Source organism: Procambarus clarkii, chromosome 38 (assembly GCF_040958095.1).
Source record: "Procambarus clarkii isolate CNS0578487 chromosome 38, FALCON_Pclarkii_2.0, whole genome shotgun sequence".
Lineage (NCBI taxonomy): Eukaryota > Metazoa > Arthropoda > Malacostraca > Decapoda > Cambaridae > Procambarus > Procambarus clarkii.
In genome coordinates, this window is record NC_091187.1 from 20592957 (window position 1) to 20619642 (window position 26686).

Sequence of the window (26686 nt, forward strand, 5' to 3'; positions counted from 1 at the left end):
TTGCTAGTGTTGTCAAATACAAGAGCCCCCTAGCATAAGGACCATAATAAGGCATGGAGCCTTATTGTGGCTACACCGAATATACAATTGACTGGCGCAAAGGATGCTTCTCGGGGTTCATCCTCGGAGGAAGGGTAGTCCTAAGAGTGAGGATGGTCCAGCACTGTAATTTAAATGAAGTACAGTAGTAGTGAAACACGTATGATATTTGCAGTGTAAACGAAGAAACATCAGTCGACTAATGGGTGATCGAATAAGCTCAGAGAAAGTTGATGTCTCACTTTATCTCGCCGTATTGAACGAGCTACATCCACTACATAAAAAACAAAAGGGTTTGAAGACACTTTGCTCAGTGAATCATGATTAGGAACATTTACACAACTCAATGATTTGCTTACCACTGGCAACTGCTATTTAAGCATGCTACAGCCCCAAGGTCAGGAATAAACAGGACAGTCCTTTGCACAGATAGCAGAAAAATTATTAATAATGATAAGCACATCAAAATTTTGTAGATCTTGGACCACAGCATCTCTGAAGAGATACCTAACAAACAAGGCAGTGGACATCAATAGTGTGTCTAATAAATAAGTACTGTACAGTGAGACCTCGACTTACGACCTGTCTCTGGGAACAGATAAAATTCCTAAGTCGAGGCCCCACTGTACACAGTCGAGAATACCCACACTACTCGCTCGCTCACTCGAGTGCGACTGGATTTTTTTTTTAGCTAGCTGCCTGGTAATAGGATACTACTGTAACACCAACAAAGGACTTACAACTTTAGGGGTTGTTATTATGGCAGTCACATTCAAATTATTTGCACTGAACCAAAACAAGTTTGTACCAATTGGCAATGTGTGACAAATTTTGTTCCACCATTTCCACCATCATACCCATAAAAAATGGCACAATTAATTCATACACATACTCTGGTTCCTACATAAAACTTGATGGAGAATTTAACACAATTCAATAGTACCACTACCAAGATATGAATGGTGGCAATAGACAAATGAAGAAATAAACAAAGCAAACTTAATAAACATTAAGTGTCCTATACTATAGGAGGTTTGAGATGTTTAGAGGCAGGAAACATTACAAGCTCCTTCAACATTCCGTAGTTTCTTGTCTAAGTAGACAACATTACAAATGTTGCCACTAAAGAAATCTGGGAGAGTAAGACTCAGAGATCCAACAGATAACTCCACAGGCCCACATGTATCCATCTATTTCTGGGGAGGATTTTTCTTGAGAATCTATCTAACGTCATAGATTTTCATAGACGCAAGGCAGTACATACAAATTGGAAGATATGACTGAAATTTTAGTGAATTTCTTTTAAAAGCATTACAACTGTTTAAAGAGCCTGCCATAGTTCCTATCTCAAAATAAATTTAATATTATGAAAAACTGAAGTCACTCATAATTCCATTAAACTTGATCTACTGACATCAGTTTTACCATGAGGAAATATTACTTTATAAAATAAGGAAACTTTCCTAATTAAGACTACTCATAGTCCAGTTGATAGAGCTTCGGCATCACATGCGTAGGGGTCCACAGTTTACGACTCCTACAGCCCAGGTGAATGGAAATATTACTTTAATGTAAAAGAAGTGAATGAGAGGTGTACACTAACCTTTTTCCCTCCCTTTTTGGCCCTAGGATTTTTTTGCTGAGCTCGGGTGAGGGCTTCTTGTTGCGAAGGCGCAGAACTGTTACTGCCAACTTCTTCATCCTCTTCACCATCCGCTGCTAATGGTGTACTAGGAGCTCTTTCATTTCCTCTCTCCGAGTCGCTTTCACTAGAAGAATCAATCACCGACACCCACGATTTTTTCCCTCTCGATTTGGTTTTAACTTCCTCATCCGAGGACAAATCTAAGTCGTCAAACTGGTCATTATATCTAGCTCTTGGGCGTTGTCTCAAATTGCCAGGTCTGCTTCGACTGTTAAGACCAACTTCCTCTTCTGGATCAACGGCTCGACCTCGACCTCTGCCTCTTTTTCTTTTTCTTTTTTTCCCTCTCGCACCTTCCCATTCTGCTTCCTCTTCATATTTCTGTTGACAGTAACAAAAGATTAAAACTAGATCAGTTTTATTACATTCAACTAGGAGTTATTCCTGGTCCCTTAGCCAAGAATAAGCTCGCAAGTAACACAATATTATGAAAAACTTATAAAAACACAGGATTTGTTCTTTTAATGATAAAAGCAATGGGAAACACACTTAAAATGCAGTTACCCCTAATCTCTCCTCAGGAGAGAATGTGGACGAGATAGACTTGTGGCATCGGAGTAGGAATGGAGGATAGGTTACTTACCAGGAAGGAGAGGAGACAAGTACCAAGATGAAGGAGAGAATCCTGGCCAGGAGACACAGCTCAAAGCAACACATCCAACTTGGGCTAGAAATGCTAACCAAATGCCAGGCTACCAGAACCCTGTTAAAACTACCAAAACCCCCAATCCTGAATATCAACCCAGGACATGTAGGAAATGGTCCCTGTTAAGGCAGCATACTTACAAACATTGCAGGTCTGAGGAACGACCTTAGGCCAGCTAGACTTAGTAACAATGAGGATGACATGGATAATGTGGGCCTTGGAACAGGGTCAACCAACAACAAACCAAATGAGGCAGAACAGGTGGCCTGCAGGTAGTGGTAAAAAGCCGCCACTGGACACACCAAATTATGTACGCCCAGCTAGACCAACCAAGCACCAACCACCAAGGGACCCGTCTGGAAGCTAGCACACTCATTCCTCACCAGAAAAGGATAAGACTGCAAACATGCAAAATGTTAACCATGGTCAAAGAAGCAAAACTCATGACTATGAAGAAGAAAAAGAAGCTCTCTTGCTGCTGGAGGCGAGAGCAAACAAAACACCATATTAAGAAAAATTCAACACAGTAAAAATGTCTTGGGGGCATGACACAATGAGCCCGAAGTTGGTGTGAGTGCTTTTACCTGGTGAGAATTGGAATAATGGCCAGGGGCCAGATTAACGAAGCAGTTACGCAAACACTTACGAACCTACCTGTATATATTTTCTCAATCTTTGGTGGCTTTTTTACAATTATTGAACAGTTAACGAGTTCTGAATCACCGGGATGCTTACAACAATAACAACAGTTTATTGGGAAATTTTCATGCTTGTAAACTATTTAATAAATGTATCTCTTATGACTTACTTCCAGAATTTGAACTCTTAAGAAGTTGAACTCTTATGGCATACTTCCAAGAGTTAAGTGCACTATCCACATTATACAACCAATTTGTTAGACAGATGAAACTTGGTTGCCACACCAAGGACCCAATTAAGGTTAGGATGAACCACCAAGATTCCTTACCTAATTTAAACACCATTCCTGCAGGTGCTCAAGCATGAACAATGTGACTGTACCATGCCTTCACACTTGAAGCAATCAATGAATTTTAAAAAACATAAAACAACATTTAGAAATACTATACACAAGAGTTCTCTAAGAATTTGAACCTCTAACCTACAACCCTGAATTGTTGCATTATTTAGTGCACAATTACAAGCGGATGTATCCAAAGCAGGTATGGAATTGTATGGCTTTCCACAACTGCAGCTCAGGTCTAGTTGGCCCAGCAGGTTTCCATGTAGAAAATAGTGTGCCTAACTCCTGGCTACAAATCAGGGGTTCATATCCTCAAAGAATTTGCATATTACAAATGTGGATTCAACAAGAAACAATTTCATACATACATGTCTAAACTTTTTCATCATTTTCCTATGTTCTTTAATTTTTTCTGGTGGTAAAACGCACCCTTCGTCAGTTTCTTCCTCTTGACGAGAAATCTCAGGAGACGGTACTCGTGCACTTCTGTATATCCTAAGATCCTGCCCACAAAACTGTGGGAAATGAAGGTAGTCATTACCATCACGGTCCTGGCCTAGGTGATATGCCCGTTGGTCTGACTCCGTCTGCTCTGATATAACTTCTTGTACGGTCTTGTGGTTGTGCTGCAGAGAGGGGAGGGAAAAAAGAAAAAACAAATAGTTTCAGTGTGATGGAGATTTAATACTGCCCAAGTGTTATACACATTATATCTACCTTATTTGAAATTCAACCTTAATTTTGTTCTGCTAATAATGTACTGAATTACACTATGTAATACTGTACATTCATTCCTTGCCATATGCAGAAAAGGGACTAAGGACTAACCAGAAGAAAGTCGCAGAGGGACTTGAGCAGCCACACACGCTGGTGATATGTCATCTCGTGGAAAAGTTGGCGATCAAACGGGTTTGTATGGCCACACACACACCAAAACTGAGGCTCAATACCCATCTGGTCAAACACCTGTCATCAATACAAATTACAAAACAATAGAATTTATTAGGAATATACATGTTGAAATATTATCATAAAACTGGTCAGATTTAAAATCACATGAAGGCAACCGAGACACATACCCCTGAGCCAGCATAGCTCGGAATATAACCAAAGTGGTATCAAGGACACACACTGATGTATCGAGCCAAATGACCTTAAGCATAGGGTGGTTGAGTTTGTAGTGGCATTGTGGTAATGCTATTAGTATCCATAGTGATGATTATGATATGTGACATGCCTACTAGATTTTAATATGTGCCATGCTAATTACATCTCTATATAATTAGCAAACTAGGTATAAAAGTCAAAGGTGGGAAATAAATAAGGGGTTGATCAAGTAGGAGTGACTGAAGAGGGGAGCCGTGCTTTTAGTAGTGGTTCATGTGATGCTAATAGTGGTAATTGTAGCATTTGTTGTTCCGATTATTTTTTGCTCAAATTGGCAGTTGTGATGAACCTTCAAGTTCAGTACCTGCTAATGCTTCACACAGTTTGGCAGCGAGACTGGTTGCCGAGATTGTCATTACTGAACACTAATTTTTTTCACTCAATGATAGGGTCATGTCAAAATTTCTAGGCCTGTGCTTTGTGGAACATGTTTTTCTCAGAACTGTACAAGTGGAGTGGTACTGGACACCTAACAAGCTTAGAGTTGATTTTTGTCGCTATCACGAAGGGTGATATTTGATTCTACCACTAACTGCTGGTAGCATTGACGGGGTCCTGGAGCTTGTGTCAAAAGTAAGAGCCGGTAAGATATTACACAAATGTTATAAGTTTCTTAGGTACACGGGCTTGGCTCGCTTATCGACACACTTTTGTGTATCAATCACTACTATTTATTGCACCAATATGGTTCATAAGGTAAGGTAAGGTAATTATCAAAAGAAGGCACCAAACCGGGAAGGCTATGTAGCACCATCAAAGTGCGAAATAATCAGAGGGCGCTAAATATCACCAAGAAAGCCAATACGAGAACAAAAACGCATAAGGCGAACGATATCAAAAGTATCTGATTCACCTAGAATTCTATCGAGGGACAAGTGACCGCGAGGGACGGTCGGAAAGCAAGACACACGCTCGTCCTGGAAGTCAGGACATTCAACAAGGATATATGGTTCATAATTCATAGTTTTTTCACTACACATACATTTCAGTGTGCTGTGGCTATTGTTGCTTACTTTTACCCCACCATGTAAACCCATCTCATCATTCTTGGATCCATTATAACATAGTTCCACTTAACCCTTAATATGATTCAGGTGCTCATAATAGTGATTCTGCACCTTCTTAGTATAATACAAACCTCGCTCTCGAAAATATTAACAAAAATGATTTACTTGATCAGAAGGAACATATGCAATCAACACAACAATCCTATCTCTAAAACCCTAATTACTACATACCACTTTGAATAGTACCATTTATTGCCCTCTGAGAGAAAGCAGAGAGAAAGCCTCTGCTTTCTCCTCTTATTCTCCTGCTCTTACAATGCCGCACTTCCTCTTGAGCTTTATCTATATCTAACTCATTAAACATTCCCACATAAAAAGGTTTTGATTTTTCCATCCTCTTTGGATCTTCAGTTATTTCCTTCACATTCTAAGCAGCCACATAAGCCTGCCTTAGTTTCCTCTTGTTCAAGTAAGAGCGAGTCATGGTTCTGATGCTGCCTTGCCTTTCTTGAGCAGGAAATCAGGAAGATGGGGTCACCAGGCCAAGTTTCTGGCCCATCCATCGCAGAGAATTCAGTGTGCTGGTGGACACTGGGCTTGCCACATGTCTTCACAAGTAATGCACAATACAGTAATTGACCTACACATAAGTAATTGATCTAAATAACTAGACTCAGGAGTGCAACAAATACAAATGGTAAATGAGGCACAAAATGTCAAGTGATGATGAAAGTTCCAGTGTCTCCCCTCACCCACTGACAATGTGAAAGTTCCAGTGTCTCCCTTCTCATATTTGACGAGGTTCTGTGAACAGCAAAATACAGTATTATACTGTAGCAAAAATGTCCAGTTTAGACCAGGTGTTCTTTGACATTACCAGAATAAATGCTGGACTCAATAAAGATGGATATTGTTAACAAATGGTGAACGCACTAGCGATAAACGCCACATATGGTAGATAAGCACAATTACAAGAGGGTAATTCCTAAATTAATGCAATCAAGACAAAAATCGTGTTCACGTACCTTTTTTGGATCTCGATTTTCCCGGTAATAGCACCTATACCACAAGAGTGTTTTATGAGCTAGTTTTCGGGCCCAAATGTTATAGGGCATATATGGTTTTTCATTTAATTTTTGCCGTTGCTGAGGTGATGAGAGTAATGAAGTGAGAAGCATGGCCAAAGTGCGGGAAGCACGAGGCATCAACAACATGCGCTCCAATTCATATTGTGGTACTTCATAGATGTTCAGAGTCTTCAAAGTTAAGAAGATAAAATGCCCTATCTGTGGTAGCTGGAAAATAAAGAATTTCATTTTTAAATTTCACCTTAATAATCTTGTTTTAACAAATAAAAAATTATTTAAAATATGACATTACAAATTTCAAACAAAATTTGACTAGAGAAAGGATGACACCTTGTTTGTTTTGAAGTTACAATTTCCAAACAAATACTGTGCTTTGGGGAAAAAGAGGATTCACATTCTAATATTAATGCCTGCCATGGTAATCTGGTACTTATTTTGAAATATAAGTACTGTCCTGTACCTAATACCAAGATTTATCATGCATAATCAGCATTAAGGTTAACTTATCTAAATTTCTTGTTCCTGATGGTACGTGCCTCCTATGGATATCATACAGACAAGCAAACTAGCTTATCTTGCATAACACACTCCTACTCATCTTAGCACTACACAGCATATCACTGATCATTAGTAGAGTTCGATTCAAGTGAAAAAACAAGAATAGGGAGTTCAGTGGAGTGAAGTACTCTCATCCAAGCCAGTGCCTTAGATGCTGCCAGCTGCCACCTGCAACTCTCATCAACTGCTATACTCTTCATTGACCTTGTCCCCACCCTGACAAGTATCATTGCAAATGGTCTAGTCAAGCAAATTAGGGGAGTAAAACATACCGTGTAAGTGATAATTAACATTACAACAACAGACAGTGATCACTCCGCTAACTGATGGTCAAGAAATGACCGAGCTGGCAGTGTCATTTTTAGCCGAGATCACTCTAGGAAAGAAGATAAAATAAGTGAGGGAAAGGGAGCATGTTAGAGATCAGCTCATAAATGAGTACTTCCCTACACTCAACACCCAATTTCTGAGCTAAGACTCTAACTCCTCAATCTACAGTAATAAGAAAAAAAGAGTGGGCACTTACCCGAGCTGAAGAAATGAATAAAAGCTCCGATTCCTCTCCCATTCTCTGGTAGAATGGAAGTAGAACAAGAGCAGATACCATTCCCAATCACCCTCCAGCAGCAGATGGATAAGAAGTGACCCCTTGGCTATATAGCACCCACTGCGAACAAGGCACATGCGAGACAAAGAAAACAGCGAGACCTAAAACTAAGGAACATCTTCCAGAATCCATGGACCCTGGTGTCCATACACTACAAAAGGGAAACAAAACAAAAAAGCAATAAATGTAATGTAGTAAACAGATTATATGCATAGGGGAAAGCATGTATGGGGATTTCAAAAGAGCAGCAGCAGGGCAACGCGACCACAAGACAGAGTATGATGGATACAAGGCACAACGAATCAGGCCAGGAGGAGAAAACCAAGACAAAATGCAGGCAAATCATACCTGGGTAAGAATGAAGGAGGTTACAGTTGCATAGGCTTGTTACCATGACTGAATGGCAATATTTCCAGCTGTGTTGGCATCCCTCGGTAGCTTCTCTCAGCTTACCACACCAGGATGTATAGGACAATAGTGAAAATGGCAGGTTCCTGGTGACAAACTCAGCACGTTGGTGAAAAGCACCATCGTCGCATGCTCCTTCATCACAGCTGGGAAAATAGTGGGGGATCAAAGATCAACCCGCTACTGAGGTCAACTGACAATAAAGGAAGCACTTCAAAACTAGACTCAGAGAAAACGTTTGGAAATCTCCAATTGCCAAACAACTCTCTAAACTAATCTCTACAAAGCTGATTGCCTTGAATGTCACCATATGATGACTAAAGCTACCTATGATTCAGAACGAGCCAACCCTCCCACACTCAAGTCGCAGTGAAAATTTTACCCATGAAAACGGACTCCAGGGTGGGAACAGCTACCAAGATGTGACCCAGAAAAAGTTTAATTTTAATTACTTTAAATACATTATTTCTGGACTGGCACTCCTTGGCAGCCTCTCTCAGCTTACCACAGTGCCTAAAATGGACTAACCACATAAGAACAAGAAAGGGCTCTTATGAGTGTGCAACGGCAGACCAAGGAATGTATTCACAGGTATGGACTGAGGACCAGAGAGACACACAAACTTCCTGACGGCACACACGTGCTTCAAAGACATGGCACTGCAGGTGGGAAATGGCTGCAAGGAACCCGAGAACACCAAAGCTCCATATTGAAGAGAAAACAGCATACAAGAAGAGAACAGCCAGTGCCACAGCAAAGGCAGGAGCAGGAACCATAGAGAGAGCCAATAGGTACACCCAAGGGAACCACACTGCAGATGAAGAGCGACTAACTAGTCAAAGTCAGGAATCAGGGCATGAAGAAGGAATAAGGAAGGAGAACCAAGCAGAAAAGCCACCTGGAGGCCTTAAAATTTAATACAAATCAGAAAAAGCAACGGGTGAGAGGAACCCAGGGCACAGGAACCCTGCCTTAAGTAAAAAAAGGGCCCTGACAAAGTCAAAACATGCACTGCTAGTCTGACATGAAATGGGTGAAATGAGAGTAATAAAACGAATTGCCAGACCAAACACAAGAGTCTCCAGTGCCACCATTTGTTCTTTTACCAACAACTTTTAAATGCAACCTCTTGATTCCAATCTTCCTGCTTTGCTAATTCATTACAATGATTTGAATTAAATCATTATTCCCAATCTTTTGTCCACCTACACTATTTTGTTTCTATGTCTATTAGACACGAGATGTTAATCTAACTCTTTACTTACTGAACTTTCTCAGGCATATGTAATGGTACTAAACCACGAGAACAGGAGTAAACAGCATGCTTACCTCCCACATAGCTCTCATATGAGTGTGAATTGGCTCCCGTATCAGGTCTTTTTCCCATTCTACGACCTCTTGCTCACGATCTCGCTTGGCCTGTCGCATGGCCTCCATTCTTCTTTTCTTCAGTTCTTTATCCCGCTGAACCCTGCATCCACGGACACGATACAAAACATACGAGAAAAAATTGTCACCTGTATGTAAAAAAAAAAAAGAAAAAATATATTTACCATCACAACTAGACCATATTTTATTATTCAATGACATTTGAAAAATTCAAACATCTAATTGTTATGATAATTGTTTTCCACTTAAATATTTAAAAGGCTTTCTCAATTTCCATCCGCCTTCCTTATACCTTACCCCTCACTACTCTGCATTATTACTATAATCCACACTAACCCTCATATTAAAATATCAAACTGTCACAATACAACCTGTCCTCTTAAATACTTTACGGGCTCACCATAGCTCGTGCTACTTGGAACTTGTTCCGAGTAGCTGAATCTATAACAACATCTTAAATACAGTAATACATAACATTTTGATGCCAAAAAGCCCCACTGGCCAAAATATGATTTACTATAAATTATAGTGGCTCACAAACAATCATGTTTTCTATGCTAGGGTGACTCGGTTTGGTTAGGGTTAGATTGTGGTAGGTTAGATTTATTTTTTTTTTTTTTTGTACACCATTTTATGTCCATTTTGGTTACTCGAGAGGGCTGCACAATCATATCCTCAGTAGAACAAATTCACAAGGGCTGTGAGATTCCAATTTGGATAGAATCTGATGCATCATATTATGCTTCTAGTTAATCAAGAAAATACAATATTGTACCACCGACCCTGATTTAGTGACTACAGTATATCCATAAAAATCTAGCTTTAGTTTTTATAGCAAAAAGTTACATTTTCTATGTAAGTTTGGAATGAAACATCTATATGAAAATATTTGTGCTTGATTGTAGCACTAATAAAAAATACAATAATGGGTAATTGAAGGAAAATTGGCAAAAATCAGATGAATAGGAGAACTGGACCCCTCTAAGAAGGTCCAAAACAACCACCAGTTTGAAAAGAAATTCACAGCACAATATACTATCCTGTTAATTGAATACCAACATAATTATTTAACATAAAAGAATACAGACTACGTGCATTATCATTTGTTGTCATTATTCTACTGGAAATGTTCATGCACTGAGGCCAGGTCACTGATACTTGCTTCATGGGGTTCTGGGAGTTGTTCTACTCCCCAGCCTGAGGCCAGGCTCAACGTGTGAGAGCCTGCATCACAACTTCTAAGTGATGCAGCATGGTCATGTAGTTTTGTCTAGATACACTTTTGGATTAGCAGAGGCATCCTCTGTACTGGAGTGTACAACTCCCATTTGAACGATGAGCTACATCAGTGATTCTACCATTGAAAATGTCAATTGTGTCACCAGAGAACAACTATCAAACTCTGTACAGCATATCAGTGAGTCTGATAAGCTCATTAAAAAATTGGCCAAGAAATATCTACGTAAATGTTTTCACAACTGTGACACTGGTAGTGTCCAACTTAAAATGTACTGTATATATAATCTCTTAGCAAATTTTCTCTTATAAATAATCATATATACATCTGCACTTATGAACAGTAGAACATCAATCCTAGGAAGTCGGTTTTATGTACCTTGCAATTACATAATACTGTATGTATGCATGACTTGTGATACATCATGGCTATGTTTGGGACTCAATGGCTTGGACTCTCTTGGGGAGGGAGGGAAATATCAAGGGGAAAATGCCAGGCCATTATGACTTTACAGCCCTGAGAAGGGATCAAGATAAGGATTTTGGATGGGATAAGGAAGGGAATGGTGCCTGACCACTTGGACGGTCGGGGATTGAACGCTGACCTGCATGAAGCGAGACCGTTGCTCTACCCTTCAGCCCAAGTGGTTGGGCGGACTCTCTTGGGAACCATCCCTGTTGTGCTGTTCAGGATGCTTGACAGTCAATAACTTGCCCTTTCAATGAGCACCAGGTAACAGTATATGCTGGAAATTTGGAGGACTATGTGAACAAATGGTGAAACAGGAGCAGCGCAGTTTGACTTCAGTAGTGAAAAATGCTCAGATACCACTCTCTCTCTATGGTTAATCAGAGGTAATTTATCTGCTGGGTAATAACTACTGTATGAGAATGTAACATATACAAAAGCACTGGGAAGATGGGATACCTTAGCTCTCATCCTGTAACTACACTTGGTAATTACCAGTGTGCTCGGCTAATATTTAATCAGCCCACAAATATTCATGTACTTAATTACTAAGACCATACCAAAACTAATTATTGCCTACAAACCTTCTAAGTTCTTTACTAGCAAAAATCTGCAAACTGATTCATAATTAAACTTTGAAAAGTAAGATCATAACTAAAAGAAAACTTGAACTTTACCATTGACAGAGATCTTGGCAGTTTTATTTCGATGTTTCTGGGTGATGTCTTCAGGTGGCTGGCCAGAGGTCTTTTCTAACGTGCAAAGCTCCCGAACCTCCCTGCCAAAAAATTAGGAATTATTCTATGCTGCCTGAAGGACGCAACATTCAGATATTTATGCATGTTATGTTGTGCAGGGAACCAGGTTTATTCTATAAATTCGTTAAAAACAAATTGTAGGAAAAGGATAAAATTCAGAGGATGAAAATGGGGAACAGATTCACAGAGAATGAAAAGTAAATGTGTGAAATGCTAAATGAACTGTTCCAAAATGTGTGAGCAAAATGACGTTTTCAGATAACTGGACACAATACAAATCTCAAAACAACTTAAGAGTACATAGAGGTGTCTCAAGATGAAGTGGAAAAAATGCTCAAGGAACTAAGTAGAAACAAAGCAGTTGCCCCAGATGGCATTTCACCATGGGTTATGAGAACGTGCATATGAGCTCAGCACAACACTTCAATTGATTTTTCAGTCATCTTTGCATACAGGAGTCTTGGCAGATATATGGAAAAAGGCTAACATAGTTTCAAGATACAAAAATGATAGCAGGGATGATTAGTTCTTCTTAATTAGAGACCTGTATCATTTATAAGCATAGTAGTCAAAACATTGGAACAAAATAATTAAAACCAAATGGGTAGAACACCTGGAGAGAAATGACACAATTACAGACAGTCAGTTTGGTTTTTGATCAGCAAGATCATGTGTAACAAATCTAGTTAGTTTCTACGACAGAGCCCCAGAGATTTTACAGGAAGAGAGGGTTGGGTTGACTGCATTTATCTGAACCTAAAAAATGGCTTTTAACAGAGTCCCACATAAGAGGTTGTTTTGGAAACTGGAACATGCTGGAAGAGCGACTGGGAACTTCTGACATGGCTGAAAAATTTTCTGACAGAAAAATGAGGGCAGTAATCAGAGACAATGTTTCAGACTGGAGAAGTGTTACATGTGGAGTACCAGAGGCTTCAGTTCTAGCACCAGTAATGTTCGCTGTCTATATAAACAATCTACCAGAAGGAAAACAGAATTATATGAACATGTTTGATAATGATAATGCCAAGCTACCAAGGATGCCAGAAACTTAAGATGATTGTCATGCCCTTCAAGAAATTGAATTGAAATTGAACTAAGTTTATTGAGGTAAAATACACACAAAGGGATGAGGTAGCTCAAGCTATTCTCACCCCGATCAGTACAATGTGTTCATAAATATATATACACACACACAATAAACATATTACCGAACATTCTGAGAGATAAACATATACATTTCTTCCTTTACACAAGGAGAATGGTATCAGACATACACACAAATACTAGGTATTTATGACTAGGTATGCCCTTCAAGAAGACCTGGACAAAATATGTGTATGAAGCAACACTTGGTAAATGAAAACTAATGTGAATAAATATCACATTATGGAATGTGGAATAGGAGAAAATACGTCATACAACCTATAAATTATGTGAAAAAGCTTTAAAGAATTCTGATAAAGATATCTAGGGTGGTTCTTGCTAAAAAAAAAAAAACTGTCACCTAAGGATCACAAAGAACATAGTGAGAGAAGCATATGCTATGCTATCAAACTTTAAAAACATTTTTAAATACATGGATGGTGAAATATTAAAGAAATTGTTCACAACCATTGCGAGACCAAAGTTGGAATATGCAGTGGTTGTATGGTGCCAATATCTCAAAAACCACATGATTAAACTAGAAAAGGGCAAACACACAACTAAATGGGTGCTGGAACTGACGCCACATGACCAAATGAGAAGACAGAAAACAGACAACAGACTATCACCCTCTCCCCACAGGGGCAAGGGCAGCTCCCAAGGCCAATGAGAAGCTAATAGGCAGTCTTTTGAGAGAAAAGGAATGCCAGTTCACATAGGAGGAGGAAGCCACCGACGAGGGCAGCACCACCGCCTGAGGCCCAGGCACCAAAGAATGCCCACATTGACCAGTAGTTAGCGACTCCCGAAAGATGCAGATCATTTATGACATACTCCGGATGAAAGTGAAATGTCAAGTGAGCCCCATGAAACCACCCCAACACACACAGGTGGCGAAGAAAAGCCCAAGACACAACCTGCACCTCTGGGGAAGGCTCAGTCACCCAGTGGCACCTGCAGCCAAAGTAGCAAGACAATCTTGCAGGCAAGCAATAAAAAAAAAACTGCAAGGACCAGATGCAACCCACAGCAGTGAGCTGAAAACAAACCCCAAAGCCCTGCGGTGACGAGTGGAAAAGAAGGCAGAACAGAGCTCCAAGTATGAGCAAAGAGCCTTTGCATTAAATAAATGATGCACCTCTACCAAATAAATTCGAGCTTTGTAGTTCACCACGAGACATTGTCTGAGGGAAGTTGCCATACCCTGACATTGCAGGAAAAGGAATGTGCAAACTAGGCACAATTGACCACTACAAAGGAAAAACATCAAGGACTGGGTCAGCTTCCTTCCACTTTAAGAACCGAGCACCATGGAAAAGTTGCCACCTATTAAAGGAAAACACTGAATTGTTTGTCAGTAACAATAAAATTGGGACAGTAACCAGGAAGTGGCAGTTGACCCAAACGAGTTCACATCGGAGCAGAAACTGAAGCAAGTCAAGCCGAGCCTAACTTTAAGAAGAAAACAAAACTGTGCAGCTGAGAAGGCATTAAGATTGTACTTGGAAGGGAAATATGAGAATCTCCATCTGGAAGGGCAGCAGACCCACAGGCCTGGGTACTAGAGCCAAAAGAGGATCTAAGGGCATCCAAGGACAGTCTTCAGGAAGCTCCAAATCCCTGGAACCCTCCTGCATCATATTAGAGGAAGGACCAAGATGAGAATCCACACCTTTCTTCTATAGCATTGCAATCATAAATTCTGAAAATAAACAAGCAATTTCAGTTATTAACTTTGAAATCTCTCAACAAACTCAAACAACATACTTTGGAAGGAGTGCAATTTTTTGTTCCATCATGTGTTCTAGTCGCAAACCCTTTTTAGAAATAGAGTTCGAAGGTCCATAATAACGATAAGCATTCTCTAGCATCGTCCGCAGGTCACCAATTAGCTCCGTCAGTGTGTGGTAGTTCCCAGCCAACAGATCCTCCTTAACTGTAAACAGAAAACAAAAAATGTAAATATTTTATGTGATGTGAATGTGTTATGTTATCACTTTCTGTTATATGAAAGTAACAAGTGATATTTAACAACTTGGATTCAAAGTTACAGTAAAAATCAATGAGAATTATATTGCTTAATAAATTTCATATTCTAAAATTTATGATAATACAAATAAATAAATAAATATATATATATATATATATTATATATGAATAAATTAATTTTGATAAATTGATTATGACTTAATAGGAGTATGAAATGTTACACCCATTTGATATGTTATACCATAATATTTCACCCGTTTGTAATGTTATACCAAAAAATTTCACCTGTTTGTGGTGTTATACCATAATATTTCACTCTATAACTTGCAACTTCTCTCATGTCCACTTACAAAGGTTAATTCTTCAATTTTAATATCAATTTGAAGTTCATCCTGAATATATGTATATAATACAATTAAGGAACACACTAAATTATTAATTTGGTTAATTACACCACTTGCACCTGGTGTAAAACCACAAAATGACCCCTGTTGACTAGAAGGCCTGGTCAACGACCGGACCGCGGGGATGCTAAGCTCCAAAAACACCTCAAGGTAACTCAAGATAACCCATCCACCTCTCACCAAACCAGGAAAAACTAAATTTGTTTTGTTCCATTTCTTGCTTTTTAATGCCAATGAATTTTCTATAAGGCATTTTGAGCATTAAATAAATACAAACATATCTTCACCCTACTCACTTTTCTTAAGCCACAATGGTTTTTTCACAACTTCCAAGTAATCCTTATTTCTCTCCGGGTCCACCCCAACAGGTTCCATAAATGGGGTATTGCTGCCCTTCTGGTAATCCGACATCAGCTCACCCAAAATTCTGCAACAAATAAATTTATTAAAAATTGTTTTATGATTTTAACCACTGTACTGAATGGGTGTTTAAAAAATATTGCAGACTTTGAACAATAAAACATACAGTACTGTTTTTGCTGTTATTACACTATATACACCACACACACGTTACATATGACTACATTTTTGTGCACCATAACGAACCACTAAGCTTGTTCGGTGGGCTCAAACACAGCATAACATCAACACACCAGTCAGCTGACAACCCCACATGACTTGACATACTTCCAATAATATGCGCATTGCTAACTCCAGGCACAGTGCTGCTATTATCATCAGCATCCTGGTCATTAAATCTTGAATATGAATCATTTTCCACAAGTTTCTTCCAAAAGAGCACGAGGTTGTTTCATGATGAGTAGCTGCACGAAACACTAGCAGTGTGCTGTGGCTGTCTGCCTCGCACTGCGATCATCATAACTTGCATTGTGTTCACTGATGCCTGAACCTTATACATAGTCTTTATCATGATCAGGATTACCTATGGCACTCCTGTATCATCGTAAAATAATCAGTTACTTATTTTATTCATCGCTGTCAAGTGGTGATGTGGCCCCGAGTTGCATGGCAGTGCTGGGAACTCGTGCTGCATATCTGGAGCATACCTGGTGAGGGTTCTGAGAGTTCTTCTATGCCCAAAACCCCACCTGAGGCCAGGCTCAACTTGTGATAACTTGGATAATTGGATATCCAAGTCCCACTTTGTCCTGCAGGCACACATGTCCACTACAGCCTGGTTGGTCCGCCACTTCTTGCAGTGCTACCCTTGGTCGCTCACTCAGTACTAAGGATCTCATGGCCAGGAGGGATGCAGACAAATATTTTCAAGATGGCATCTGTTTACTGGTGGCCTGAGAAACAGGATGTGAGCCCTGTGTACCCACACAAGTTTTGAATAGTTTGCTATACCTGTACCTACAAACAAGTTATCTTAGAGAGTGCACCGAATATTAAACAAGATAGCTTGTGAGTGTAGTACAGGGGTTAATGCTTTCACAGCTATAAAGCTTTGCTCGATTCTATATTATTGTCAGTACTGTAATTAAAAAAAAATAAGGATGGTACAGTTTCAATGGCTAAAATCTCTGATTCAATTTAGTTCTTTAACAAATTCTGTTATGACACGATAGGTGGTACCTGCTTGATGGGGGTTCTGGGAGTTGTTCTACTCCCAAAGCCCAGCCCGAGGCCAGGCTTGACTTGTGAGAGCTTGGTCCAACAGGTGGTAGTGTGTAGAACTACAAACACCAAATAATGCTCATGAGTAGTATGATCTGTTATGTGAACCCAAAAATGGTTCTTAAATGGCCTGGGCCTTTTGTTCCATATTGTTCTACTCATCACCATCCAAATCCTTCAAAATCCTTTCAATTTTGCATGGCATCAATAGTCTTCCATCTCCCACACAATCAGACGAATACTAATCACTCAAATAAATATATATCAAACAATATCATGAGTAGTGGAAAATCTAATTTCAAAACAGCATTTAAAACAGCCAGCTGCAACAAATGTGAAATAACATAGAAGAAAAAGACTAACACAAACATTCATTCACTTGCAAGAAGTATAAGAAGCCTGTATCTTTTATTAAACAAACTTGTCACTTGCCTGTATCCTAAATTAAGCTCATCACTCAGGTGGTCCGTCTTTGCCTTGGTAACAACCCGTTTCTTAGGGGTAACAGGATGATGGACCAGGAGGCCACCCCCTTTGTGCACTAGACTGGAGGAAAAGGTCTGCAGTCGAGACATTCCACCTAGTGAGGTCTTACATGGGGAGAGGGACGGAGTGGAAGAACATGATGATGGTGATGAATTTGACCCACTTCGGAATGATTCATTAATAATGTCGCTCATGCCAGAGTAAAGTGACAATGATGAGTTTTTGCAGTCACCATCCTGCAAGAAATTAAACAATGTTTACATGGCAGCATGAAAATGACAAATAAATGGGTATAATGATTGTGGAAAGAAATATGGCTGGCAAAGATAAAGCTATATACACCTCAATATACATACTTCCAGAACTAAGAAAATACCAATGCATAAGGAATAGTTCAAGTGACAGTTACAGTATTTAAAGATATTGTGTTACCTAAAATGGTATCATTAATCAGATCACATTATTTATACTGTACTAAATAGAACTAGAAGTGATAAAATGAAATACTTCTTTTCACCTTTTTCTCTTCATTTTTCCCAAATGAAGTTTGTGCCTCTTCATTCTTGACCGCGTTATCAAGTTTTTGGAGTTCTTCTTCAGATTCCATCTCTTCATCCCCACTACCTTCCACACCATTATAATCATCCTCATCACTGAATTCTTCACCAACATCCATCACTTCCTGCAAAAATTATGAAACAGACTTGACATTTAGCTGGTTACTGATGAACAATTGGGAAAGGCATCTCTCTCTTCTCCACTTAAGGGGTCATCTTAAGTTAAATGTCATTTTGTGATATATTCTAGATCAAGTGTTAAAAGTTCAGCTAGAAGAGAATTGCAACTCAAAATCTTTTTATGTAAACAAGGAATATTTTTCTTAAATTTGTATTTATTTGATTTGAAACTTTATTATTACATAACATAGGTTAACTTATAGAAGGTAGAAAGTTGCCACAGGCTGTCAAGTTCCTTGTGCTCCTTGGATAATGGGCAAGAACTATAAATGCAGTGCACATTTCCCCTCTGTATTGCCACACTGAGGCACTGGAAAAGGAAGCTGGTACCTAAAGAGTCCCTTGTTGTTCAATGAGTTTAGAACCCAGACCCTTCAATATACTGTATTGTGTACATTTAAGACTGTGCAGAGGATAAGTCACAATAACATGATTGTAAACACACATCCTAACCTATAGCATCACTGAATATTTTACTATAGCATAAATAACGAAGTGCTAAGATACCTCTGATACCCGATAATATAACAATGTTTACCTGTTTAAGCTTTTGATGTTCCCTATAGCTTGAAATGAGGTTGGCATCACAAAATGGTTGTGCTTCAGTTTCCGGCGATGACTGTAGCGAGCAACTCTCTGCCACCTTGTCAGATTTCTCCTCAGATGATTTTGTAGATTCCTGGCCATTTTGTTCCAAGTGAGTGGCTACGAATATAGTGTTATTGCATCCCGTGCCAATGTCATCTAATTCCCTTTCATTAGTTGAACAAATGTCCCCAGTAATAAACTCAGTGTCCTCCATGATGGACCTTCACATTATGCATTTCAGCTAACCAGGACAGAGGTCAATTCTGCAATGTTAATTGATTTTAATATTAAATACTATGTAAACACATTTTCTCAAACCTGTGTGTCATATGTCTCATATTTCTGACGTAAGTTACAATACAGTATATTTAGACAGGCATAAAAAGAAGCATGTCAATTTCAATTTAGAGGTACAGGAAAATATACTGTAAAACTTCCATTATAGACAAGCCTGTAAGCTACAAAATTTACCCACTAAGTTTTTAACTAATTTTTGTTAATGAATACATTACGTTTATGTACAACCATCTTCCGAGATGTTAAGGCATTCATCCATCTTTACGCTGACAATGCATCAATTCCTCAACCTTGACAAATACAGTACGTACTATACAGTACTTAATTTATTAGCACATCATGACTCCAAAATAAATTCTTGGAAAAGGCCAATTTCCGAGTTTTTCATTTCTCCATAAGGCAATATCACTGAAACATACCATTAGACAAGCTTATGATGGTTATGACAGGGTGTCACTCTGTACTGCCATAATAGAGATCATTTCAAATGTCTTTTATATTGGAGCCAAACTAGGGCAGCACAGGAGAAAAGCTTGAAACACACTAGTGACTATACTGCACAGAAATTTGACTCAAACACTCAAAAGCCTTTGCAAGTAAACTGCCAGTTGCCCCGTCTGGCTACCACCAGATAGCAGCACCCACACCACAGTCAGGTTCCCTGCCTTGAGCCCATCACAGTTTCCTGATTGGTGCTTATGACAGCTGCGCACACTCGATCCAGTTAAGTGCCTTGTTTTCATCTTCATTTTCCTCCTGGAGACCACCTGTCAGCCTGGCTTGCCTACAACCTACAGTTGGTTCTAGGGCCAAGTCGCCTCTGGTGTTAAGTTTCTCCAGAACATCCACAGCTAGCTGAACTTTACTCATGTTTTGTATTCACAGGGCATGTCTTGCTGAAGGCACTGATTAAGTTCCTCTATTTTTATGCTCATTATCATTTATAAGAACACCATGTTTGATCTTTCATGGCCTTGAGTAATCTTATTCTTGTTGCAAATTTCTTTGAAAATTGTTCAGGATTTGGGCCCTTAAAGGCCCACCCACTTCCTTCTCTTAAGATATCATCCAAGATTTCCAGTGCTGGTTGGAGCTCATGTTAATGTTCAGGAAATGGTGGAAACTTAAGCACATCCTTCTCATAAAAGGATTAGCCTTCCTTCTCAGCTCCAGCATCGACCAGAGTGGATCTGTCAAGTTCTTTCCATTGTGGCATTGGACGTTGGCTGTAGCTTCTCTTTTGCCTTCTTGGGCTTCAAACCTCAAAGGGATCCACAGTGAAGAGGTGTCAAATGTGCTGCCAGACAACCTCTCTCAGTTTTGTTCAGTGAAGATGGAGTCAGAGATAGACAAGGCCTTCTTTCTGAGGATATGAGACATGTTTGACATTCCCCAGTGGGATCTCTGCATTCAAGCGTACCTAGAAACTCCCTATATATGTGAAAATTCCACGATTGCAATGCCACTGTGTTGGAAGCTGTCTTGATTGGAACAAGTAGGAGACAATTTACCTGTAACTTCCAGTCCAAATCTTGTTTATTTGTCCTGCTGAAGCTGGAGAACTTTGTGATCGGTGTCATCTAGCTGGCTCTATTCTTTCTAGTTCAGCTCTGTTACCAGCCTGTCTCCTCATACACACGACTAGCCGCAGTGTTACACAAACCCTTCCAGAACCTCTTTTGATCTTTGTGCCAAGCTTCTCGAGAGGATCCATCACATGTCTATAGATCTCCTATCTTAAGTGTGGTGGCTTGACAGGCCATCCAGCATTACAATGCTCTCTGTCCAGTACTTTTTTTCTTTTTTTTTTTCTTTTTGAGATATATACAAGAGTTGTTACATTCTTGTACAGCCACTAGTACGTGTAGCGTTTCGGGCAGATCCCTGGAATACAATCCCCGCCGCGAAGAATCGTTTTTTTCATCCAAGTACACATTTTACTGTTGTGTTAAACAGAGGCTACAGTTAAGGAATTGTGCCCAGTAAATCCTCCCCGGCCAGGATACGAACCCATGACATAGCGCTCGCGGAATGCCAGGCGAGTGTACTATACTATGACATTTCTTCTCTCAGAAAATGGAAGCTCATACCTAATAGAACTGCTTCCTATTGAGCTACTCTGGTATTGTCTCTTCCCCTCAGTTTTGACCTTGATCTTTCAAGTCTCTTTCCACCTTCCTCTCCCACTCTAAGCTTGATAAGGTCTCATCTCACATCCATCCTTAACTTGTCACTAGAGCCTACAGGGTGTTTTGACAGGTGGGCTAACTATGTGAACTTGGGTTGGTGAACTTTATGCACTACTCAGTTGTAACTTGGATAAATTTTTACCACTTCCTGTAGAGTGGGGGACCTTCAGTATCTGTAGTGTTCCAGTACTGTACCACAATTCAACCATATACAACTTACAGTGAAGTGCAACACACCTAGACATTGACTTTTTTTTTAGAGCTATGGCTCCTCTCCACTGCCAGTCATGTGTTCGGCTCACCACTTTACAGTATTTAATTAAATTTCTGCTCTCTATATTTCATGTTTTTCAGCTTCTCTTTAGTTGTCATTTAGAATTTGCCTTGTTATTTAGCATAGCATTTATGTTTGTTGTTCTTTACCAATATTTATTATTTATTTTTTAGTAGCACAGCCAGTGAGGCCAGTGACTTTCAACTGTTGGTTCAGAAAGATAATGTTAACATCAAACATTTAAGTCTTTTTCAGTCTGAATTATAAATTATTTATATGACACACTATTAAACAATACAGTAAATCCACCATCAACTAAATGAGTCATGTAACTAAGCACTCATATACAGTAAACAAAGATAACATAACATAAATGAATATAAACAGGCAATACCCCTTAGAATGTCGGTTTACTAAAACTTTATACGAGTGTGTTCTACTAGGCTTATACCAAAGTAGTATCACTGTCATCTAAGTGATGTACCTGTTTGATACCTGCCTGATAGGGTCTCTCACGTCAAGCCCGGCCCGAGGCCAGGCTTGACTTGTGAGAGCTTGGTCCAACAGGTTGTTGCTTGGAGCAACCCACAGGTCCACGTATACACCACAGCCAGGTTGGTCCAGCACTTCTTGAAGAAAACTAACTAGTTTTCTCTTGATGTTCACAACTGTTCCGGTAATATTTCTTATACTCGTTGGGAGGATGTCGAACAACCGTGGACCTCTGATGTTTATACAGTGTTCTCTGATTGAGCTTATGGCACCCCTGCAATTCATTGGTTCTATTCTGCATTTTATTCCATGTCGTTCACTCCAGTAAGTTGTTATTTTACTGTGTAGATTTGGTACCTTGCCCTCCAGTATTTTACACATGTACAGTATATTATTTGATATTTCTCTCTTCTCCTTTCTAGTTAGTACATTTGGAGAGCTTTGAAACAATCCCAATAGTTTAGGTGCTTTATCATGTCTATGTATGCCGTGTATGTTCTCTGAACTCCCTCTATTTCAGCAATCTCTCCTGCTCTGAAGGGGGAAGTGAGTACTGAGCAGTACTCAAGATGAGACAGCACAAGTGATTTGAATAGTACAACCATTGTGATGGAATCCCTGGATTTGAAAGTTCTCATAATCCATCCTATAATTTTTCTGGTTGACGCAATATTTGCTTTTTTATGCTTCCTAAATGTTGGGTCATCAAACATCATTATTCCCAAATATTTGACATGCTGTTTTCCTACTATGGGCAAAGCTGACTGTGTTTTCTACCCTGTACTGTATTATGTTTAATGTCCTCATTTTTACCGTACCTCAGTACCTGGAATTTATTACTGTTAAAATCATGTTATTTTCTTCTGCCCAGTTAAAAACTTTATTAATATCTGCTTGTAGTTCAATGTCTTCAGCAGAGGTAATTTTCATTCTGATTTTTGTGTCATCTGCAATGGATGATACGAAGCTGTGACTTACCTTTTTGTCTATATCTGATATTAGTATAAAGAAAAACAGTGGTGCAAGGACTGTACCCTGAGGTACAGAGCCTTTAACCACTGCACTGCACCAAACACATGCTGTTTTGAGAGTTGTCCGTTTTTTTTTTAATTAGGCTATATTTTTCATATTTTTTAATGTTTTCATCACTGTATTTTGAAATGAAAATAGTTGAGTTTGGATACATTTTGACATTAACTTTACCTGAACGTTTATAAAAAACAACAAAAATGTCCTTAAAAATTGCACTATGAAGTTTTTGCTAAAAACAGGTGCGCAATGCAGGGGTTAACTGCACTTTGACTTGATTTTATATGGTTGACTGTTACTCTTTGTGTTCTGTTCGACAGAAAACTGAGTATCCACCAACCTACTTTACCAGTTATTCCCACTAACCTCATTTTGTGTACTATCACTGCATGGTCACATTTATCGAATGCCTTTGCAAAGTCTATGTATACTACATCTACATTCTGTTTTTCTTGCAATGCCTCAGTGATATGAGGGCAAACTTTGCACAATTATTAAAATTTCATAGACTTTATGTTCTACAGACACTTTAAAAATGATAAAAAACTTGCTTAGCAGCAGACTGTAGAGACTGCAGCCCATCCTTTGAATAGATAGTAGGTTTTAATACTAAATGTAATACGTAAGTACTTTCCTGACTATCGGCTTTGTACATAAATACACTTAATCGCCAGCATCGCACCAAAATATTGTGAATATTAGAGTTTACCTGAAAAGCTGTATAGAAAATCACGACCACAGACAACCTTGGGAGTGTAGGATGACAAGCATGTAAATAGCATTTATTGCTTCTTAATTACAGTTAGTACTAACCTATAGCTATAGTGATATTTTATAAAACTAATAAAACAAAACTAAAGTCTTTCAATAAATTATAAAGTAACTCAGGATATTTTCAAATTTTGTATAAAATCTCTTTTGTTTAATAAAACTGAAAAAGAAATTCTTTATATTTAAAACTTGTGTATATAGAATTGAACACAAAAACTTCAACCTAAAAATTTTGAGTGTATTACAGTAACACAAAATTGGGAGAATATATGGGGAGGTAAATGTAAGGGCACAATTAAGTGTACTGTATTTATGTACTATGCAGACAGTCTGGAATGTACTTATTACATTTAGTATTAAAACGTATGGTCTATTTGGAGGAAGGGTTGTGCATACTTATTACATCCACATTTGATGCAATTCCTTGTTTTAAAGTCTACTTTCTCTGCCTCTGTTGCTTTCTGCCAAACGTTTTTTTTTTTTTGTGGGGTTGGGGGGGGGGGCTAGGGGCTAATGTGGCCTTAATAGGCAAGGTTAAGTTACAATATATTAAGTTTGGTTAAGTTATGACACATTAGATAAGGTTAGGCTATGTGTGGTTATCACACTTTAGATAAGGTTAGGCTATGTGTGGTTAAGTTATAACAGAATAGCGTATATACTGTAGTTAGATTCAGTTGGGTCTGTTGAGGTGCAGTCAGCTGATTCATCACTGCTATTATTTTACTACAGTATTGCCTTTACCACTTTATTATCACTATGCATATAGTATCACAGTGTATGAAACACTTGGCCCTAGAATTACCATTACACAACCTGCATATAGTAATCAACCTCTCTTCTTTCTTTCTCTCTCTTTTTTTTTTTTCTTGAGGACAAAGCACAGCATAAAAATGCATATGCCTCATCAAAGCAACCAAATTGGATATGCATTAAATAGTTTTTTGTCTAAGTTTATTTCATTATTTGAATGGATGAGGTTTTTCAGGTCCAGTTGCCACTTTTGTATTTTCCAATTTAAAAAAAAAATACTATCCTAGTATATTCCACCCAATCCCATACCTGACCAAGAATAATCATGCCTAGCTTAACATATCCTACGTAGGCATTATACAGGGCATAAAGTATTGTGTAAAGCATTGTATGTTCTGAAATGAACTTCAGTATTTTTTCAATTATAGCCTATCAAGGTAGATCTGTATTACAAACAATATAATGAATACACTGTACTCCTAAAAGCAAAACTGCCTTCCTTCTTTACATATAGTTACATTAATGGAAAGGAAGCAAATTTTCAGGGGAAAGCACCAAGCCATAATAACAATATAGCACTTGGAAGGGGTCAAGATAAGGATTTTGGATGGGATTGAGGGAAGGAATGGTGTCCAACAACTTGGAATGTATTATTATTAGAGTACAGTACTGTATGGGCATATACTGCACACACATCACCTTTTCAGGGTTAATACCTTGAAAATACCCAGAACTTAGGTCTGGCTTGGTTTCCTAGGATTAAGTTAAATGGAGAACAGGTTATTGACTTCCTGCTCCTATTTCTTCCTAACTTGATTATTTATGCGTAATAAATTATTTTACTAATGCTAAGGTAAAACTAAACCTTACATGTTGTACCAACTTCCCCTAACAATTTCTCTGAGCACTATAATTTTGCATATTTTCAGCGAAATGAACACCAAAATTTCTTTGTATTTGCAGAGGGAACATTCATCCAGCAATCATTTGAGATGCCTTTTATTTGGTGGTTTATTTTTGTAGGTGTCATAGAGAAGCTGAGTGTGACTAAGATGTCTAGGAAAATCTTTGGATAGGTGGGCTTTGTGGGTAAAACTGTATGTATGGTTGATCAGATGGCAGCCAATTATTGAGAGCCTAATCATCAATTCTTAAGTTTATGGGAATGCAATTTGATATTGGTCAGTAAAGCGATGGCCTCGCTTCTTGCAGATTAGCCTTCTATCCCTGATTGTCCAAGTGGTCTGGTCCCGTTCCTTAACTCTATCCTCATGTTTCAGCTCCTTGTACTCATATCTCTTCCAAAATACTCAACACAAGTTATATTGGATTAGTGCTTTCTCCTGATTATTTATTGACGTTATCCAAGTGCTGGAAAACACCATGCCTACAAGCCTCAAATAACGTATTATTTGACTTTATTGTATTTATTGACATGGATATAGATACATAGAAGATGCCTCATACAGACCAATAGGCCACCTGCTGTTACCTTCATTCTCATGTTCTTATTCATAAATAAATATAATGTAATTAACTTTATCTAACCTTTGTGAATAAGACATGAATTAGAACTATATAAATAGGCTTTGGAATCCACATTTTTTCACCCAAGAGAATATGGGAGACGAGTACAGCATAGTGGTGTGTACATCGGTGAGCAAGAACCCCGCTGTTCCAACCCCACCACCAGAGGTATTCAGTTGTGTGCATACAGCCAATACCATGCCTGAGCTCTCACTCAAAAATATCTAATATTTCATCCACGTAAAAATTATTTTTAATACAGGTACTTGGATATTCATTTTCAAAATATATAGGTAACATTACT

General features: G+C 38.7%; 1 protein-coding gene across 3 annotated transcripts in view; it reads right to left on the reverse strand.

Annotated features, from left to right (window-relative positions):
• Positions 1 to 26686, reverse strand: part of LOC123771921 (uncharacterized bromodomain-containing protein 10) — a 47213-nt gene that overhangs the window by 19732 nt on the left and 795 nt on the right. For 2 of the 3 annotated variants that reach the window (XM_045764723.2, XM_069337862.1), the window contains exons 2-12: positions 19001 to 19313; positions 18243 to 18407; positions 17672 to 17961; positions 15895 to 16025; positions 14973 to 15141; positions 11979 to 12079; positions 9537 to 9724; positions 6572 to 6841; positions 4201 to 4338; positions 3741 to 3998; positions 1643 to 2065 (exon numbers count right to left, since the gene is read on the reverse strand). In XM_045764723.2, coding sequence (XP_045620679.1) covers positions 1643 to 2065; positions 3741 to 3998; positions 4201 to 4338; positions 6572 to 6841; positions 9537 to 9724; positions 11979 to 12079; positions 14973 to 15141; positions 15895 to 16025; positions 17672 to 17961; positions 18243 to 18407; positions 19001 to 19264 — 2397 coding nt within the window. In that variant the 5' untranslated portion in view covers positions 19265 to 19313. The remainder of the gene's footprint in view (positions 1 to 1642; positions 2066 to 3740; positions 3999 to 4200; positions 4339 to 6571; positions 6842 to 9536; positions 9725 to 11978; positions 12080 to 14972; positions 15142 to 15894; positions 16026 to 17671; positions 17962 to 18242; positions 18408 to 19000; positions 19314 to 26686) is intronic. The other variant, XM_045764724.2, reaches the window with a different exon arrangement.